General features: G+C 42.0%; 1 protein-coding gene and 1 long non-coding RNA gene across 2 annotated transcripts in view; one reads left to right on the top strand and one right to left on the bottom strand.

Annotated features, from left to right (window-relative positions):
- Nucleotides 1–11,095, top strand: part of IL17RD (interleukin 17 receptor D) — a 59,859-nt gene extending 48,764 nt beyond the window's left edge. The window contains exons 11-13 of the mRNA XM_083489310.1: nucleotides 795–979; nucleotides 2,911–3,850; nucleotides 5,480–11,095. Of these exons, the coding sequence (XP_083345436.1) occupies nucleotides 795–979; nucleotides 2,911–3,850; nucleotides 5,480–5,595 (1,241 nt within the window). The 3' untranslated portion in view covers nucleotides 5,596–11,095. The remainder of the gene's footprint in view (nucleotides 1–794; nucleotides 980–2,910; nucleotides 3,851–5,479) is intronic.
- On the bottom strand, nucleotides 6,942–13,871 carry LOC310700225. Its single transcript, XR_014522506.1, has 3 exons — nucleotides 13,772–13,871; nucleotides 12,809–12,916; nucleotides 6,942–7,385 (listed from the first exon to the last, which is right to left on the bottom strand). It is a non-coding gene; the product is annotated as an uncharacterized lncRNA (long non-coding RNA).
- Nucleotides 13,872–14,535: the final 664 nt, after the last annotated feature.

Here is a 14,535-nt window from a genome sequence, read left to right as displayed (position 1 = left end):
TCTGTGTCTGTGCAGATGCGATTTCTGGTGTCGGTGTCTGCGCAGGTGCGATTTCCAGCGCCGCGAAAGCAAGTCCCCATGCCACACAGTGCCGGTTTAGCACAGTGTGCAGAGACTCGCTTAGCGGGTGACTCAGTTTGGGTACGGCTTGTGGGCTGGTTACCGACCCCTGGCTTTAGTCCTTGGGGTGGAGGCTGGGAAAAGCTAGGGTTGCACCATCACCAGAGCCCTTCTACAGGTTGTACCCAGAGTTAAATTGCTTGCATTGCTAGAGTTAATTTTTTTGGACTTCGCTGCTTGACACACTGGTGGTACTTTTCTAATGTTTAGGATGAGACTCTGCATTTGCGCTATATGGGCTACAGGGCTAGCCCATGGCATCTTGCTGCCTGAGGTGGAACAGCAAATGCCTTTTCAAAACACCCTGAAAGTTGCCTCACTGTGTCTAATGACAGGGCCAACCCTGATCAGCTGTAGAGGATGTAGAGGATGACAGTAATCTGCACCTGCAGAGAGTTGTTTGTGCATGTCTCTTAGACCCAAATGTTTCCATTAGCAGCTCTCCAGTGGCACAGTCAGTGAGCATTCATTTAACAGGCAAGCAGTAAGAACTTCCAACTATGTCAAATGGCTGAAGAGGGTTTGGTTTTAAGGTGTCTGTAGTTGGAAGGGAAAATGGAATATTTTGGGAAATTAAGACAAATGTATCAATGTTCGAAGCTGAAGCAGGAAAAAAATGGCAGCACCTATATGTATGTAGCTAGTAAAATCCTTTACTTTTTGTTTCAATTTAGAAAATATCTATTCCCATTTAGATGAGGAGAGTTCAGAATCTTCCACCTATTCTGCTGCTCTCCATGTGGAAAGGCAACGACCTCGGCCCAAAGTGTTCATCTGCTATTCCAATAAAGATTGTCAGAAGCACATTAATGTCATCCAGTGCTTTGCCTATTTCCTCCAGGACTTCTGTGGTTGTGAGGTAAACTCTTGGTAGCTGCTGCCAGTGCTTTGCATTTACTTGTGTGGGCCTGTGCAAGTTATACAAATAGCATGAGCCTCATAATGGCTGATTCTAGAAGTTGCCTAGCCATGAAACGATTATTGGTGGACCATGCAAATTTTTTTAAAAAGGGAAAAAAATACTGATGAAATGTTGGTTCCATAAAGCCCTAGAATCCTAATCCTATCTCTTAATACACTATTGGTTCAGGCAGTCTTCATTGTAAGGGTTAGACTAGGTCAGGGGTCGGCAAACTAAGGCACACGGGCTGGATGCGGCCTGCCGGGCTTGTTAAATCTGGCCCGCGAACCTTGCAGACCCTGCCACCCGCTTGGTCAGTCAGTCCCCATGCTAAACCGGCGCAGTGTGGAGGCCTCGCTGTGCGGGGAATGACTTCTGCGACACGACGCGGCTTCTGATTGGCTGCAGGAAGCTCCTACAGCCAATCAGAAGCCGCTGATGCCTCTGGGCGGGTGGCGACGCTGGCAAGGCCTCCACGCCGCCGCCGCTTCCTTCCGCTAGGCTCTTCCCACTTGGCCACTTCCTTCTGCTCAGCTGCCTCAGCGGGAAGGAAGGGGTGGCACCCAGAAGTGGTCAAGTGGGAAGAGCCGAGCGGGAGGAAGCGGCAGCAGTGCAGAGGCTGCCTCCACTGCCCAGGCTAGTGGCATGGGCTCTGCACCCTGCCAAGACAGAGGACGCTGCTGAAGACGAAGTGGTGGTGGCAGAGGGTCGTTTCGCAAGGGGGAGTGCTTTGGGGAGAGGGTGGGTCCAGCCCCCCACAAGGTCTGAGGGACAGTGGACTGGCCCCTTCCTGAAAAAGTTTGCTGACCCCTGGACTAGATGACCCTTAGGCTCTCTTCCAACCCCATAATTCTGTTTTTTTCTCTCTTACTCTTTTAATATTCGAAAATTTGTACTTTAAATAGCTAGATTTGGCAAAAAGTGAGGGGGTGGAATTAGCCTGCAGGAGGCATTTAGAGTTGTCTTTGTTCAGTGTTAATCCTGTCTCTGTGAGGTTTAAATTAATTGGTGTTTGTATGAATTTAAATGCTGATTTATTTTTTGCATAGAGATTTATACAGCATGTCTGACCTCTAGTGGTCAAATCTTTGTAAAACTCATTGCCTGTATTCTGCTTTAGTTTCTTTTCAGGAGGGCTAAATCATACCCAGAGTAGACCCACTGAATTCAATATCCATTTATTTAAGTAGACTACTCTGCATATGACTTGGTTGGATACAAACCATATTTATTTAGAAAGGGTACCAATTTTTTTTTAAAGGTACAAATTAATCCTCAAGTGCCTTAGCCCCATCCATCAGATCTTGTGTGCATGAAAATTTCACATCAGTATTGGGGACAGTTCAACACAAATACCTTTGACATATGCACTTACTGTCATGGAGCTCCAAGTGTGTATTACAGTGGCTTCTGTAATTAAGCTGCTGCTTTTTGTGCAACTAAACATCTATATTCTTGGGTGGGGGTTATAATGTAGGATTGAGGCAAGTAAACCAACCTTGCATTTTACAGTTCATGCATAATAAACTGGATTGTGTGTGCAGTGTACATTCACACGCATACACCCCCCTATTATCTTGAAATTATTAACTTTCAAAAAATAATAATCTCAAAGTATGAACTTCTTAGACAAACCTATAATGCGGTGATGGAGAACCTGTAGCCCTCCATATGCCGTTGGACTACAACTCCCATCAGCCCTACGCAGCATGCCCAACGGTCAGGGATGATGGAAGTTGTAGTCCAGCAGCATCTTGAGATCTACAAATTCTCCATCCCTACTTTTGAAGGTTTGTGCATAAAGCCGCATACAAGTCACTGAGCATAACTAATACATGTTTAGTAAATGTCAGTCCACTAGATGATGGTTTTAATAATATTTTATCTAGGTTTCTTTAGACTTATGGGAAGATCTGAGGATTTGTAAAGAAGGTCAAAAAGAGTGGCTTCATCGAAAAATCAACGAGTCCCAGTATATTATCATTGTGTGTTCCAAAGGAATGAAATACTTTGTGGAGAAAAAGAACTGGAAGCATAAGGGACCCAAGGAGAAGGAGGCGGCAAAGGGAGAACTGTTTCTGGTCGCTGTAGCTATAATAGCAGAGAAGCTGCGTCATGCAAAACAGAACTCACATGACCTCTGCAAGTTCATTGCTGTCTACTTCGATTACTCCTGTGAGGGTGATGTTCCTGGTATTCTGGATTTAACTACAAAGTACAAACTCATGGATAACCTGCCTCAGCTTTACTCCCATTTACAGTCCAGAGATCTTAGCCTTCATGATTCAGAATTGTATCCTGTACACATCAGCAAAAGGAATTATTTCAGGAGCAAATCTGGGCGCTCTCTTTATGTTGCCATTTGCAACATGCACCAGTATATCGACCAGGAGCCAGACTGGTTTGAAAAGCAGTTTGTTCCCTTCCGCCCACCTCCTTTACATTACCAAGAGCCAGTGATGGAAAAATTCGACTCTGGATTGGTACTAAATGACTTAGTTGGTAAACAAGTGACTGACGGGGATTTCTTCCTGAAAGCAGATGCAAATATTGTTCTACCTTTGAATTCAGACTCTCATTGTGTGATGCAACATTTTAATCTTGGCGAGGACAGAGACTCTCAGGAGATTCAGAATAGTAGCTGCATTCTTCGGCCATTGCTACATGTCGTAAAGGCTGCCAATCTCCCAGATATGCCCAGGGACTCTGGGATTTATGATTCTTCTGTTCCTTCATCTGAATTATCACTCCCTTTAATGGAAGGACTCATAGCAGACCAAATTGAAACCTGTTCCATTGCAGAGAGCGTCTCCTCATCATCAGGACTGGGTAAGATGGAACAGAGTGAACTACACTCAAGTTACAGTCTAAACATTTATATAACTGGACAACAATATAGCACCAAATTTTAGTTGTGAGCAATGAAGAATTAGCAGGATAGTTCACTTGGTTAGGGCATGGTGCTGACAACACCGTGTATTGGGACAACACCCGTAAGGGACAGCTGTATATTCCTGCATTGGCAGGTGGTTGGACTAGATGATTATCAGGGTCCCTTCCAACTTGTATGATTCGATGCAGTAATTAGAAAAAACATATCAGCAAGTAGCAGGAGGTTTTGGGATGGTAGGAACCAAAAATGAACTTTAAATTCTCCACTGAATTCCATATTTACTTCAACTCCGCCCCCACCCCACCCCATACAAGTTGGGTGTGGCTGTTTCTTTCTTTTAGACTTCATTCTTGCTTAAAATTTACCGTATTTTTCGCTCTATAACACGCACCCGACCATAACACGCACTTAGTTTTTAGAGGAGGAAAACAAGAAAAAAAATATTCTAAATGAAACAGTGGATGTATTATTTTTGTGGTTCATGCTGTGGCCACAGACATGTGATCTGACGGTGAGTTTGGGGTAGCCCAATGCAAAAATCCTGAGGATCCATGTGGATCCATGCTTTGTAACCACGTTTTTGCACCACTGCGGCCCCAGGCAACAGTGGCTGTGTGGTTTTTTTGGTGCAAGCTGTAGCCATGGACATGCTATGTGATCTGATTGTGAATTTGGGGTGACCCTGTGCAAAAATCCTGAGGATCCATGTGGATCCGTGCTTTGTAACCAGGCTCTCTGTCCCTCTCTCCTCCCCACTCCGCGGCTCTTCTCCCGCTTTGCTGTTTCAAAGAGAGCCATGGAGGAGGGAAGGAAGGGGAACCATGGATCCTCTGCTCACGACTGCAGCAGATCCCCCCGCCATCCATAGGCATTCGCTCCATAACACGCACAGACATTTCCCCTTACTTTCTAGGAGGAAAAAAGTGAGTGTTATGGAGCAAAAAATACGGTACACCGGGTTAGGCTTTTCTGTGCTGAGCTTTTCACAGACTTTTGTGCAGCTCTGATTAATCTTATTATTGTTTTTTTCACCTATCAGAACTGCTCCCTGTGATTTTTTTACACAGAAGTAGCCTTTCCGCAGCTTTGGTCTACAGACAGCTTTGAATTAGTTTAGGTTTTGTATACTACTTCTCCTTTTGTCTTACTTTATTTATCCCTCCGAAGCTCAGACCCCACCACTCCATTTTTACATATTATCCTGAACTTCCTCCTTTCCTTTCCTCTGCAACCCCTTCTGCAGAGTCTCAGAAGGACCTTCCAGAACAGATTCTGAGGATGTGTGGGGAGAAAAAGGGGAAGTCTTGTTTTGTGAATGGAAATCCACATGTACAGAGCTGGATACAGCATTCAAAATAGAAAAAGCCATTAGGATCCTTCCCACAGGGCAGTTGGTGGTAGATCACAGTGCAGGAGAAAGAAGGAACAGGGAAAGTCTGGTTTTTCCTGCCTCCCTTTCTTTTCCTGGAATTGTTTTGGGACTCAGAGCTTGTTTGCATGTTGTATTTTGAAATGAAGTTGAAACTAATGGGATAACTGGACATTTCCTACATTTTTCCTTGTAGGAGAAGAAGAACCTCCTTTGCTTGCTGCCACCAAATCCTTAGTGCCTGGAATATGTAAAGCAGAACTTCACTCCCATATCCGCACTGAAGAACTGCAGCCGATCGCACCTTTATAACACACTGCAAGATTGTTACGCATTGCCACTTTATCATCGACAGCCTCTGTGTATGCATTAATCTCTGCGTTATCACAGCCACTTGACTTACTTGAAGGAAAATACACTTTCCTAGCAGATTATCTGTTGCTCCCCAGGAGAGTTTATGGCCAGTATATTTTTATACATAGTTCTTTTTTAAAAAAATAAAATAAAGTATTTTCTGCTTTGATACTGTAACAGCTAAGATTTTTTTTTATTAAAAAAACTTCTTCCTAGAACCAGACTCATGATCAAGTTATATATACAGAAACTGAACATGTCTACTTTCTGAAATATGTATTTTGAAGTACAAAATGAGTTGCCAGTAATGTCTGGCACTCTGATAATTCAGTGCATTATCTTATATATGCTTCTGGCTCTTAAATACTAAAGTACTGTCTACAATAATAAGTCTGCAGCAGGAATTGGGGGGTGGAAGGGCAGAATTCAGTGTTAAAATGCCAAAGACTAGTTCTATAAAGGATAGACTTTATTAAAAAAAAAAGAAATCTCTCATTTTTTTCGTTCATGTTTATCTGCCCCATTGTGTTTTGGTAGAAAATTAAAACATGTCACATTTTTTGTGTCTTATGTTAACCTGTGGACATATTTATGTTAATCTTTATTTTGCCATTTCAGTTTGAGAATAGTTTACATTTAAACTCAATTATGTTTACTAGTTCTCTTCAGACTTTCATTTTAGGATTAATTATTTGTTGTTTAGGGAAAATTGAATCTCTGCAAATGTTCTTAGTTGAACCTGTAAACACAAAAATGCTATGTATAGTCCAGTAAAACCATTAGGCTTTTGGGGAAGGGGGAAACTATAAGCAATTGTTATAAAGCCGAACCTTTGCTTTATATGACTGACAAAGTGTCCTTAACACCATACTAAAAATCTCAGAAAATCTTAATGATAAGATAATAATGAAGTTATGACCTCCATTTTACACTGGTGCCATGGATTTGTTACATATATAATTGTTCATGCATATATACATTATTTTCCCCATTTGTTTGGTATTTTTAAAAGACGCAAATGTATTAAGCATATACATTTTTTAAAACAAGTTGTATGTGCAGCAGCAGCACAACAACACAAAATACAAGTGCATAACAGTCAAATGTATGGAAAAAATCTGGATGTACATGCAAATTTAATATTCAGAGTCTTTGGAATCATTAAGCAAAGTCCATTGAGAGACAGCTTTTGCAAATTGTATTAAATGTATTGATCACAATTGCCCTAAAACTGTTTTAGTCTAAGGTGGGTTAGTGTTTAATTGCAATAACTACATCAAATTTAGTAAGAAACTCTGTTGATGTTATTCTGAAATGAAAACTTTATTGAATGGTTTAAACATGAGAGGATATTTTGCTGAAGAATCACTGCCGTAAATAATGGTATTTCTGCCCAAGGTAACTATGCTAATTTTTTTAAAAAAACTTTGCACTGCCTGCCATGGTTGATATTCTATTGCCTGCTCCTTTCTATTTGTGTGCTGACCAGCTGGAAAGCTAGCCTGTGTATCCTGATTACTTGAAAGTTCATACAGCAGTTGCCCCATAATACCGTACTTTTCGTTCCACAGCAATCAAGGCACTTCTGTCTGGCAGCTTTCCCTTAATTTCAAAGTAAAATGTGTTCAGTGATTTTTAAAAATTTAAAGACAAGTGGCAAACTTGGCAAACTAGGATAGCAAAACACATAATAAAAATTTTGAATGGAAGGTCCAGCTAGATGATGCAGCAGCTAGAACACTGGGTGCCTGCGAACAGATACAAAGAGGGTGCTTTCTTCTCAACAATTAGTGTTGCCTCTGCACATGCTGTTCCTCTCAAAATACTCCCCCACCAGTTTCCCCCCCAGTTGGCTCCAAGATCAGAAGCAAACTCCACTTGGAGAGAGGGGAGTGTGAATTGGGGAAAGGGTTCAGAAAATTCCATATCTAGTTAAGTAGAGAACTTAAGTAGAGTTCAGCAACAAGTTACTAACACTTGCCCTAAATTAATTATTTGAATTCTTCAGATTTTCAATTCAGTCACAGATTGGCAGTTTTTCCTTACAGATGTCAAGTTTTCAGACACTTGAAGGATAAATATTTTCAATTTGATGTGGCTGGCTTGTGTATTTTCAGGTGGTAAACTTTTTTTATGTGCTTGTAAGCCTGAAAGAGCAAGAAGTAAATGCCTAAGCATTGCCTATAACTGCTTTGATCTTTCTCCAGACTTCAGAGTTCTCTTCTGCTGTTTTGTTTGTTCTAAATCATTTTTTCCAGAACCAGCAGTGTGAAAAAGGTGATATCACAGCCAGCTTGCCATTCCTCTTTCATACAGTTCTTTTATTCTGACACAGGTGATTGATAACAACCACCAATTATTTCCCTGTAACCCAAAGTAGATAACTTCTTACCTAGGGACAAAGAACAGCCATAAAAATAGGTAGAGCATCTATATGGTGGGAAAGAAATTGCAACAGTGGTACTATAGATAACCAGCGAACTCTTCCTACAAGTTCTTATGTCAAGGCATGATAGTATACTTTTTTTTTTTTATATAGTACTTTTAGGGGGTGGGTGCTTAACTCTTTTGCAGCCAACTACTTTTCCATTGTAACCCCCACCCAGCCTTTTTCTCTCTCCCATGGAGCCTTGAGATCAGTGTTTGTGGAGGGAAGCATGTGGGGATTTAAATGACTCTTTTCTCCAAGCTTCTCTTTTCCAAAATAAGATCTCTCCCAACAACTGCTTTTGTGCATTTGCATCTAGCATCAGTGGCCAGAAAAGTAGCCCTCCTGTTAGACAGTTGTTTTGAATAGAAATGGGTCTCATCAGTAGGTAAACCATCCCACTCCCTCATGCTATATGATAGGAAGTTGCCTGCCTTTTGCCATGGGAAGTAAACAAAAACTAAATAGCAACTTATTTTAGGTTTGTCATATTTCAAACAGTGAAAGAAAATGGAGTTTTTGGACTATTTTTAAGAGAAATTGCCAAAAATGACAATGCGGACATGGCTTGCCATACGTCCGGATTTTCCCGGACAGCTTTGAGATTTCTGCCTGGACACTGCTTCTGGCTCCAGTATTCTGGATATGTTTGGGAAATTCCGGACGTATGACAACCCTAACTTATTTTCTCTGCTGATTGAAAACAGCAGTAGGACTGAAAAAAAGAAAAGGTTTGCAAGACTGTGGAGCAAACACATTTGAGACGAAGGCTAATTGCCTTTAATGTAATGTATGTGCATACTAGACATAACTTCAGTGCAAAATGGTGCATTCTCTATTCTGTTTTGGATGGTGGCTGTCAGGGCAGTTACCCACAGGTAGCAAAGAGCAAACTCAGGGGCAAAGCAAATCAGTTCAAGGATTTATTTTCTTCCCATCCTCTTTCTTCATATGCTTTGGCTTTCCCATGGGAAGAAGCTTCTCTGACTTCAGCGGGATGTACGTACTTTTGCTTGTTAATTCTTCTAAGCAAGTCGTTCCACTCTGGCTAACTTCTCACTTACTAAATTGGATGTTTGTTTAAAAACAATCCAAGCAAGCAAAAGACAGCCCATGAAAAGCCCAAGATTATTTCCCCAAGAGATAAGTTCTCCTACAAAATATTTATCCATGCCTTTAGTTGAGTTTTGCCCTTTTACTCATAATTATTCATCTCAGAATTGAAATTGTACCCAAGGAAATTTGACTGGTGAACTTTTGACAAAGAACAAATTTACTTGGAATTAATCTTGTGCAAGGTTCATTAAAACTTGTGGCCCTTTGTAAATTCTACTAATTCCAATGAGACTTGCACTAGAGGAACTTGTGGTGGATTATGCCAAAAGTTGACTACTCAGCACAGAAAACAAAAGAGCTGGTCCACCCCACACACTAAACCATGACTTATCACAGTGTGTGTGAACCATAATGAACCCATGTGAGCTTCAGGCTTGCACATACACACCCTTTTGCATTGTTGGAAGGAGGAGTTTTGAAGCTTTGACTCCTGCTTTTAGTTTGTCATCTTCTCAGAACCAACAGACTATGGTTAAAATTGTTGTTGTTTAGTCGTTTAGTCGTGTACAACTCTTCGTGACCCCATGGACCAGAGCACGCCAGACACTCCTATCTTCCACTGCCTCCCGCAGTTTGGTCAGACTCATGTTTGTAGCTTTGAGAACGCTGTCTAGTGTTAACATTAATCTATGGTTATTTTTAAAAGGCCTTCAGAAGAAGCAGTTTGGAGCTGGCTTTTAAATACAGTCGTACCTCGGCTCCCAAATGCCTTGGGAGTTGAATGTTTTGGCTCCTGAATGATTGAAACCCGGAAGTGAGTATTCTGGTTTTCAAACATTCTTTTGGAAGCCGAACGTTCTTTTGGGAGCTTCCTGCAGCCAATCAGAAGCCACGCTTTGGTTTCTGAATGTTTTGGTAGTCAAACAGACTTCCGAAATGGATTCTGTTCGACTTCCGAGATACGACTGTATAGCAGAGTTAATGTTAACTACAGTTTGTTGGTCCAGACAATATAACAAACTATAGCTAACTAAAAGCAGAAAGAGCACTTCCAAACTTCTCATGGCTCTCTGAGACAAGAACATAGGAGTTAGAAGTGCACAAGAGCCAGTGTGGTGTAGTGGTTAAGAGTGGTAGTCTCGTAATCTGAGGAACCGGGTTCGCGTCTCCGCTCCTCCACATGCAGCTGCTGGGTGACCTTGGGCCAGTCACACGTCTCTGAAGTCTCTCAGCCCCACTCACCTCACAGAGTGTTTGTTGTGGGGGAGGAAGGGAAAGGAGAATGTTAGCCACTTTGAGACTCCTTCGGGTTGTGATAAAGTGGGATATCAAATCCAAACTTTTCTTCTTCTTCTTCTACAAGTCCAAGGCTAGCTCATGCATATTCCAGGTTGTGCAGATGTGACCATTGGGTATGAGTCAGGCACTTTTAAGTTCAAGAGGAGCATGTTAAACATGTGCTTTAATGTTTACACTGAAATCAGTGGGAACTTAAATGTGTTTAACTTTTGTTTGGATTGTGCTACTTGTGTATTCAGGACTCAAATATATAATAGAGAATCTTACATAATTCTGTTATCCCACTCCAACCCAGTAAGGTTTGCGACAAAAACTCTTGTATGCCAAAAATGTTAATGTACATTTTAGGGGATAGGTTACTATTTTTTGTTGTGTTGTTGCTACAGACTGAAGTTTGTCAAATGGTAACATAATCCCTTATGTGTTCTGGGTTTTGTTTTTAGATTACACAAATGCAGAGTTACAATAATTGTTAATGTTTATAATTCTTCTTTTGTGTGTAAATTGAAAACTGCAAGATGTATCTACATGTGTCAACACTTCAGTAAATGTAGCAGTTTTCATGTTTATGTACATGAATATAAGCTCTTGACGGTAGCTGATATTTGGATAAATTTAGTTTTTATGTTGCCATATTTTAGAGATTAACACCAGAATAAAATGTCATAAAGTTCATCCTGTGTTTCTTGCATTTTTAAATTAGATTTTATATGCATGTGTATTTTTTAACTATTTGATCCTTTTTTTAGCATTACAACAGGGTTTATGTTGCATACTGTTGTATCTCCTTGAAATGACATTAATAAAATACATTCTGTTGATAAACATTATTTCCTTGGCACTTGTGCAAATGAAACTTGTGCAAGTAAAATGGGAGAAAATGTTGAAGAGCTTAATAAATGCTCTCTGTATTTATGCTAATAATTACTAAGGCAAGCCCAATTCAAGCTTTGTTCCAAGTGGGTGACAAACATACTACAGCAAACAAGGTGATGAGTCATTTTTTCATAATTTATCTATTTTCTTACATTTCTGTCCAACCTGTCTCACACTATGGAATCCAAGGTGGTATATGTGTGGTTTGCAGGCAGACATCCTTCCAGGCACTGACCAGAACCAGATCTGCTTAGCTTCAGCAAGGTGGTGACTTCATGAGCTTTCAGACTGTATACCCTGGGACCTTGGCAAAACTTCACTTAGTAGACTATTTATGACTTGTAATATGTCTGCTTACTGGCACACTGCAGGCATGTGTGTTTTATGCACAATTAAAGGTGCTGGGTTTTGACATGCAAAGCCCATACACCAAGCCAAAACTCGACAACCAGTGGCAGATCTGGTCTCGGCAACCTGGTTGCTGCTGAACGGAGAGGCAAAACAAATAGCAAGTTGTTCAAGTGGAGAATCCTGTCTGATGGTTTGCCTGCACCTCAGCTGAGAAAAATCAACTAGAAGGAGGGGGTGACAAGTAACAACTTATAGGGGGAACTGCAAGAAAGATCAGACCAGATCTTACTTCAGCCATGAACTCCTTTTGCAGGAGGCATTTGAAACGGAGATTGCCAGGGGAGGGTTGATGTAAACGGCAGTGGGGGTTGCATTTGGCAAGGGTTCTGGGATGAAGCAGCAGGAAGTGGGGAGAACTGCATGTGTGCCGGCTGGGAGGCTGCACACAAAGACCAGGAGGGTGACTTAGGCTTCTGGACAAATTAATGGAGGAAAAGCCCATCATGGAGGTAAAGCTTATCAGTGGCTACTAGCCACAATGGCCTTGTTCTGCCTCTGCAATTGGAAGCAGTAATGCTTTTGACTACCAGTTGCTGGACTTTCCACTCGTGATCATCTCCTTGTGGGCTTCCCATAAGTATCTGGTTGGCCACTGTGAGTACAGGATGAAGCAACAGCCTTCTCTTATGTTATTATATTTGAAAGTATCTAATATGCTACACAACAAAATCTGTCAACTCACTCATGAAAATGTGCTATTGTATGCAATCAATCTCTCTCTCCCTTCCATCCTGATTCAACTGGGTTGCTTGTTGCTAACAGTCTACATCAGGGATAGCCAACATGGTGACCTCCAGATATTATTGAACTACAGCTCCCTTCATTCCCAGCCAGCATGATGACTCATAAAGGATCATGGGAGTTGCAGGCAAACAACACATTGGTTGCCCATGGTGTACAGAATGACTTGCTGCAGTATAACTTTAACCTGGATAAAACTATTTATTTATTTAATTCACCATAGATCGTTTTTAAGGATCTACCTTTTTGTAAAGCAAATAATTAGATGTCAGAGAGTAAGGAGAGAGTCATGCAAAGTACCTGTTAGAAAGAGTTTAGGCTGTCTCCTGGGCAATGTGAATAACAAGCTGCTTCACATACCTTTCTTTGTGCCAAAAGCTCCATTTTCCAGATGTCCAAAATCCCAGTTTGTATTTTTTACTATCCAACAGTGAATCAGAATGAAGTTAATGTAAAGTCTACTACATCCTGAAAAGTTTGAGACAACCATTATGATGGCACATCAGTCAAAGCATGAATAAACTAAACTATTAGGGGTTTGATTTACTCTTATTATTAACAATGAGGTTCGGTCTATCCACTTGGGGGCTGGAATGGTGGCTGGCTGTTTATTTCTTTGTTCTCATACAGATGTTGCATGCCAGCTTCTCTTTGGTGTTGGAAAGCAATACTGAATGTGGTCTTTGAGCTGCTCTTCAGGTTTCTTTCATTTTTATTTTCATGCACACTTTCATTTTCACCAAGCCTTCTGAACAAACTAAGTGGAGCTGCTTTTTGGTGTCTGTGACTAACAGGGTGTGTGTTTTAAATCCAGTCTCGGGTCTGCTCCAGTGTCCTGGCCTCCTTCCACCCTGGGCTGAAAACTGTGTGTATTGGGGTGAGCCAAGTCTCTCCCTCCCACATGTATTATAGTCCTATACTTTGAAAGCCTACAGTGCAAAATGGAAGTATGTTGGAGTTAGGATGGAAGACAGGGCAAGAGAAAAGTAATGGGATGGATATTTGTTAATGAATTAAAATTAGAACTAAAACTGGACAGACCTTGGGTATCCTCTGCCTTGCATTGCTTTCTGATTAAGTAACCTGCCTGGCGAGGCCCAGGGGCCCACCATTCCACTTAGATAATAAACACACGGACACAAATATTTTGAGTTAATGGGCTATATGGGATGCAGGTGGCGCTGTGAGTTAAACCACAGAGCCTAGGGCTTGCCATTGGTGGTTCAAATCCCCGCGATGGGGTGAGCTCCCGTTGCTCAGTCCCAACTCCTGCCCACCTAGCAGTTCGAAAGCACGTCAAAGTGTAAGTAGATAAATAGTTACCGCTCCAGCAGGAAGGTAAACGGCATTTCCGTGCGCTGCTCTGGTTCACCAGAAGCGGCTTAGTTGTGCTGGCTACATGACCCGGAAGCTGTACGCTGGCTCCCTCGGCCAGTAAAGCTAGATGAGCGCTGCAACCACAGAGTCGTCCGTGACTGGACCTAATGGTCAGGGGTCCCTTTACCTAATGTGATAAATAAGGCCACAGCTTTATTGGTTACAGATGTGAGTGGTTTGGATTAGACATTCGTTGAAACCAATTATAACCTGACTCCTACATGCCCACAGTAAGTCTCTTATAGGTCAACTGCAGGAAGTCTCTTAAGGGTCAACCACCGATAGGGGGAGCCGTATGATATAAGTAAATTAAGAGCATCCCCCAGGATCCCCGATAGGGTTGTGGCATGGCCCTGGCCCACACCCAGGCTTCAGACAGGATCCACACCCCCAGATCCCTTTATTGGGATACCCTTAACGAGGAGAGGCAGTTGGAGGCAATAACCTCCCCTTTCATGAACCAGGCTTACCCAATGCCTAACCGCCCGCAGCGGTCACGCCCCCTGGATCACCTGATTGGTCAGCCAGAGGGCGTGGTGCAGCTTAGAGTCTCAATGAAGCACAGGAAGGTCACGGATGCCCGCCCACAACTCCACCCCCCTGGGAAGGGGAGTGGGCTTCCCACCATGTTGCTCAGGATATTTGCCTCCCATCTTTTGACTTAGAAAACTGCTACCCTGTTCAGAGCAAGCTGACAATGCTTTTAGCAG

The sequence above is a fragment of the Podarcis liolepis genome (genome assembly GCF_965112155.1).
Source record: "Podarcis liolepis genome assembly, chromosome: 2".
Classification (NCBI taxonomy): domain Eukaryota; kingdom Metazoa; phylum Chordata; class Lepidosauria; order Squamata; family Lacertidae; genus Podarcis; species Podarcis liolepis.
This window is presented reverse-complemented; position numbering and strand designations above follow the sequence as displayed.